General features: G+C 53.8%; 1 protein-coding gene across 1 annotated transcript in view; it reads left to right on the forward strand.

Moving 5' to 3' along the window:
- Window positions 1-5,319, forward strand: part of Ky (kyphoscoliosis peptidase) — a 29,163-nt gene extending 23,844 nt beyond the window's left edge. The window contains exons 9-11 of the mRNA XM_013028029.1: window positions 1,658-1,846; window positions 2,992-3,182; window positions 4,423-5,319. Of these exons, the coding sequence (XP_012883483.1) occupies window positions 1,658-1,846; window positions 2,992-3,182; window positions 4,423-5,318 (1,276 nt within the window). The 3' untranslated portion in view covers window position 5,319. The remainder of the gene's footprint in view (window positions 1-1,657; window positions 1,847-2,991; window positions 3,183-4,422) is intronic.
- Window positions 5,320-6,416: the final 1,097 nt, after the last annotated feature.

Genomic DNA, 6,416 nt, shown 5'->3' on the forward strand with positions numbered 1-6,416 from the left:
GTAGGGCGGCCACTCACCTGGGTTTGTGGAACAATGTATTTTATGTCACGGCCATGTCTTGTCATTTCATGAGAAACCCTGGGTTTATCAAACCCGCTCTGGGGTTTGATATACGTGAATACAACCAGTGGTCTTTTGATGAGGTGAAAGGGTCATGGGTCATCCTGGCTGGCTGCCAGAGACTGGATTCAAAACCCTGCTAGTCCTATAATTATTGTCTTATACACGCAAGGTTACTTCATTTTCCATGAAAACTAGGTTATTAGCAACAATGCTTGACACTCCGACTTCCTCTTTCCAATTCATCTTGCACATGGCTGCCAGGTAATAACAGATTCTCATGTCAAAGTCAAGCAATGCACCAGCAGACGCTGGTTTTCATCTTTTTTTTGCTGCTGGAGGCATTCCCTCCAGCCCTCCTCCACCTGTCAGAGCAGACTGACTCCCTGGAGATCATTTCATGCCCATGATGAGCTGGACAAGGCTGGAGCTAGAGCCCTGGTTTCCTGGCTAGGACCAAGCGGCCCACCCACTTCAGCTCCAAGTCGTCACTTACTTCTCCCTCCTCCACTCCTTTCCCGGGTTGATAAGGCTGTCACAGCCTCTCCCCCGTTTGCTTCTAGAGATAAACCTTCCACTTCACCCCCTTGGTGGGAGGAGATTCCGGCTGATCAAGGCAGGCTTACCCCCTAGCAACCTCCCAAGGGTATCCAAGCTACCAACCTCAGTCCCTGCCCTCACTTACCCCAACGCCTGGAGTCTGTGGATGCTCAATGTATCCTTCCGTGGCTCAGTGTGTCTCCTTCCTTGCTCTAAGCAGAGGACAAGCTCCAGCTTGTGGTACAGCCAGGGGCCTGTCAGCCCCATTAGCCAGCTCACCTGAATGCAAAACAAGCCATTTTACTCAACACTGCGGTTTCCCAGGACTCCTTTTATCCCTCCTCGTGATACCAGAAACTGATAGGAACCCATGTGTCCGGATGTCCGTGCCTCACAAGAGAATCCAAAAGCACTGGGCCATCAGCAAATGGTCTTCAGACACCTTAGTGGTTCTTGTACCCGCTTTCTAAAGGACAGAGCTGTCAGTTAGACCGCAGGACGCTAGCAGTTGACCGTTCCTACCAAAGACAGCACTAGACACACGAGTTTGCCTGCCCCTCCAGTCCCCATGTAGATGAACCTGGGAAGGTCTATCTGGGGGACCAGAGCTGAAGCTGTCTTCTGTCCTCAGGACCCACACCTCTCCTGGCCTCTGTGTACAGCCCTTATACGTAGGTTTTGTTTCCAAAAACATCATTTATCCCCCCTGCCTCGTGTTTTGCGAGGCCATCCTTCCCCTTGCCCTCATTTTTCTCCTCCTGGAGAGTTGCTCGTGGATCATGTAAAGTAGGCTCCGGGGAGACGTTCCAGAAGTGATTTGAACAGTCTCAGGGGAAGAGCAGGCAGCAGGGACTGCAGCCAGCCTACACTGGCAGAAGCAACCAAAACCATGTCCTCTTGTCCCCGTGCCAAGAGATAAAAGCACTTGGCTTTTTTTTTTTTAATCATCTGTGAATATGAGACGCAGGGAAACAAAAGGAAGAGACAGGAAGGGCCAGTCCCCAGTAGGAGTCCTCTCAGACCCTTTGTTCTATCAAGCCCCCCCCTACCTTTTCAGGATTGCTGGCGTACAATGCATGACGGTGGCCGGCTACTCCAAGGGCTTTGGCTACCAGATAGGTCAGAGCTTCTCCGGGGAGTTTGACCATGCCTGGAACGCCGTGTTCCTGGAGGGGAGATGGCACCTACTGGACCTCACCTGGGGCAGCGGCCTGGTGAACACCACCACCTCCAAATTCACCTTCCTGTGAGTATGAGTCTTGTCTGCTCAGTGGGCATGGGGACAGGACGGGTGGGCTGTGGACTAGATTTGACTTCTATCCTGCTCTGGCCAACCTTATCTTTAACTTAAGATTGTCTCGGATAGCCGGGCGCCAGTGGCTCACTCCTGTCATCCTAGCTACTCAGGAGGCTGAGATCTGAGGATCGAGGTACAAAGCCAGCCCAGGCAGGAAAGTCCATAAGACTCTAATCTCCAAGGAACCACCAGAAAACCAGAAGTGGCGCTGTGGCTCAAGTGGTAGAGCGCTTGCTTTGAGCTGAAGAGCTGAGGGACAGCGCCCAGGCCCAGAGTTCAAGCCCCATAACTGACAAAAAAAAAAAAAAAAAGATTGTCTTGGATCACTATAGCTACCAGCAGGCTCAGGCTCCTCTCATACCGGACAATGAGAAGAGTTTGTGCAGCTGAAATCGTAACACTCCCACACTCACAACAAATACAAGCCATGTGCACACCAACACCGTACACACTGGGCTCTCACACTCTGGCATATTATCTTCCTCCGTTGCTCTGAATGCCGGCAGAGTGGAGGCTCCCCATCTCAGACTGAGCCTCCATTCTTCTTTCGGTCTCCATCATTCAAGAACATTCCTGTGATAGGGCCGCCCAGGGAGCCAGCAATGAAGGCCCCGGCTACACAGTTACCCAGGCACAGTGATAAGAGGGGGAACAGGTGGAAAGAGTGCCCGGGGTGCTTTGTCTTCTGTCCCCGGATGCCTCCTCCACTGCCCACAGCTGGCTTGCTGGTTACACCTTTGCTCCCTTCAAATTTCCTTTTGGGGTTGAGCCACACACTGCCTCCCTCCACCCCAATCCCCCAACCCCGGGTATCCTCAATTTTAAGCCACGGCCTCCTCCTTGGCAGAGGCCTCAGATCCTGCTTGACTCCAGAGTCTAAAAACAACCCACTGAGGAGTCTTCAGTGTTCACATTTAGGACGGGAAGTAGCCCCTCTTCTCACACGGGCTATCAGCCGACGTCCCTCCCCTCTGTTGGGCGCTGTCAGTCAAAAGAGGCCTCCCAGAATTCCGCTGGGAGCAAGGGCCTCATTCTCCACCCGCACCCCACCCCCCTCCCGGGATGGCTGGTGATCAGTTCTCTCTCTCCTGCAGCTACAATGAATTCTACTTCCTCACCCATCCCGCGCTGTTCATCGAGGACCATTTCCCAGACAACAAGAACTGGCAACTACTGAAACCCCCTCAGTCCCTGAGGCAGTTTGAGAACAACATGTATCACAAGAGCGAGTTCTACAACAAGGGGATGCTCAGCGCTCGCCCAGACACCTCCATGATCAGAACAGGTAACCTGGGGGCCAGGCCCACCCTGGTCCACGCACACATTTGACTGCGGGGGTTGGCAGACAGCAGAGAGAAAGACTGCATCAGGCCACCAGGACCGGGCAGAGCCACAGATCACCTTGGTGAACGCCAGAAAGGGGGATGCACCAGAGAGTGGCGGGTTTCCTAGCACACCAGCCTGGCCTGTGGCAGGAGCCAGGGTGGGAGGGTCCTGAGCTCCCTGAGCCAATGAGGGCTCCGCTTGGCCTGCTTAGACCCCCTGGTCCTCCTGTAAGCAGGATGCAGGCTTTGTTCAGACAGCATTCCCAGAACGGAGATGTACAGAGCACCCCAAGCCTAGGGCACCTTCCACAGCTCGGCCTCCATGCATGTGGGACAGGAGAGACAGGAGGCTATCAACCAGGTTGGGCTGGGGATGGGCCCCAAACCTTACCCCACACTGCAGTGAGGCAGGGCGGGGCAGTCAAGGAGCACAAGCTAGGCCCAGGTGACCTGCCCCTTCTACATCTCACCAGATAGCTTAACCAGGATGCCCAGCTCCCACACACTCCGAAAAAGCTACACTGCACCTGGCGGCTCCCGTGGCTAAAATAACAGTGTAGGGCTGCTCACTTTGAGACTGTGTTTCCTGAGCTGACATTTGATGGAGGCTTGTTTCAGGCTGCCGTGGGCCATCAAACCACAGGAAAAGAATCCACCACGGCATGGTAACATTACACTCCTGTGACTGAGTTGAGTTCGCCTTTTCAAGAGGCATACAAGTGTAAACCGCCCATTCCTTAGTTCGTCGTCACCTAACATTTGATTTCATACTTACGATACATATGGAATCTTTCTTGGTGGCTGTCTTAAAGAGGAAAGATGGAGCCGGGCACCGGAGGCTCACACCTGTCATCCTAGCTACTTGTGAGGCTGAGATTTGAGGATAACGGTTCAAAGCCAGCCCAGGCAGAAATGTTTGTGAGACTCTTATCTCCAATTAACCACTAGAAAAACGGAAGTGGCGCTGTGGCTCAAGTGGTAGAGCGCTGGCCTTGCGCTGTAGAGCTCAGGGACAGCACCCAGGCCCAGAGTTCAAGCCCCATGACCAACCAAAAATAAATCTTGGAAGTGTTGACACCAGACACACAGCAAACACTATTAGGGGAAGAGTGTCACACACAGGAAACACACACACATGTACACAGGAGTCAGATCAGCCTTGGACCCCACCTCACCTTGACCTTAACTTTGTGTCCACAGTGAACGGGAAGGCCACGATCACCATCGAGAGCTGCGCCCCGACGCTGTTCATGTTCATGCTCAATGGCAAACAGGAGCACGGGCTGCTGAGCCTGAAGAAGAATGGGATGAGGCTAGAGGTGTACCCTCCCACCACGGGCACCCACAAGCTCCAGATCTTCGCCAAGGGCGACTCCGACATCTACAGCTCCGTGCTTGAGTACATCATCAAGTGCAACTATGTGGATCTGGGTGTCCAGCTGCCAACCGAGCTTCACCAGCCGGTGGGCCCCAGCTGGTTCTCAGAGCAGATGGGCATCATGAAACCCTCCCATCCTGACCCTATCATCCACACCAGTGACGGGCGCTGCTCCATCAGCTTCCGCCTGGGGGAAGGGATCAGCATCCTGGCGTCCTTACACGGAGATGACAGTCCCATCACCGAGGAGACGCAGAGGCGTTACATCTTCCAGGTGCAGAGAGAGAAGCGGACAGAGTTCAAAGTCCAGCTGCCCCACGCCGGCAAGTTCGCTTTCAAGATCTTCGTCAAGAAGAGGAAGGAGCCGGGCAATTATAGCTTTGTCTTCAATTACCTCCTGTGCTGTGCCAACACCAAGGTGAACTGGCCCGTGTTCCCTGAGATCTTCGGCAACTGGGCGCAGGACAATGAGCTGCTAGAGCCTCTGTCCGGCGTGCTGCCTGCCAATCGGAACATCCCATTCAAACTGAAGCTGCCCGGTATTGCCAAAGCCCTGGTGAAGGGGCGGGACACGTGGCCCTTGACCCTAAACCGCGAGGGTTACTGGGAGGGCTGCTGCAGCACAGCTGGCTGTCAGGAAATGTACATCATGGTGCTGGAGAACGCCAACCACAACTTCTACTCCTACATCCTGAAATATCAAGTGAACGCCCAGTGAAGGACTGTACCCCACCTTTCTTAAGAGGCCAGGGCCAATCCTCTCCCAAGGAGGGTTCCAGAGAAATACAGAGAGCCCCAAGCACTCACCTCTGATCTGCACAAACCACTTCCAGGCCTCTGACTTCTGTTTCCCCCGCCACTGCTGCACACGAGCTCCGGGGTGACCGCGTGCTAGGTTGTTTTAACCCCGTGCGGCCCTGGCTGAGGAGACGAGACACAAAAAGACCCTTGGGATGAAAACGGTGCTATGTAAATCCAAGGTAATTGTGACCTGGACATCCCCCGTGCGTGGCTGTCCCCTCTCTCGTAGTAGTGCTGTCGTGGTTGTAGGGTTGATGGTGGGAAAGGAGAGAACACGTCCGGGCTGCCAGCTTGGTTGTGATTCGTTCGGAGAGGAGCATACTTCACAAGTCCCAAGTTACCAGTGAATCAGAGAGCCCCCTTCCGAAAAGCATGCTTGTGGTTTTGTTTTGTTTTGTTTTTCCTCTTCCTGGGGATGTTGGACCTGACCGTCTTCTACTTTCCACTGTCTCTTCATTAGCCACTGTCTGCTCTTCACAAGTTCTGCATTTATAAAGAAAAGAAGAAGAAGGGATGCAAAGGAAGTTAGGTGCCCCACAGCTAGCTAGTGGGCTACAAGCTGAGCATCTCCATGAGTTACTGGACAAGAGCATTAAGTAGCCAAGTGTGCACCCCTGGGTGTCCTGGGTGGGAGAAGGGGAAGGGGAGGATGGGGGAAACCATTGGGAAGAAGTGATGCCCATAGCAGTCCTGCAACTCCAGCCCAAGGTAGAAAGGCCTTAGACTCACTGCTCTTTCCTAAGTTCAGCCCACGGCTCGGACATGCCCTCCTGACTCTTTTAAGAGCCTGGGCTCCATGCTCCATGCCCGGCCTCATCCTGCTGGGCCTCCAGAGACCTGGTCTCTAAGTCAAGAGATGAGACTGGTGAGCAGGTGGGAGCAGGTGGGTCAGCAGCAATTCTGGAGCCGCTCAGGTAATGACAGGGCTACACACACACACACACACACACACACAGGCTACACACACACACACAGGCTACACACACACACACACACAGGCTACACACACACACAC

This window comes from Dipodomys ordii, unplaced genomic scaffold (assembly GCF_000151885.1).
Source record: "Dipodomys ordii isolate 6190 unplaced genomic scaffold, Dord_2.0 Scaffold107, whole genome shotgun sequence".
In the NCBI taxonomy this organism is placed as follows: domain Eukaryota; kingdom Metazoa; phylum Chordata; class Mammalia; order Rodentia; family Heteromyidae; genus Dipodomys; species Dipodomys ordii.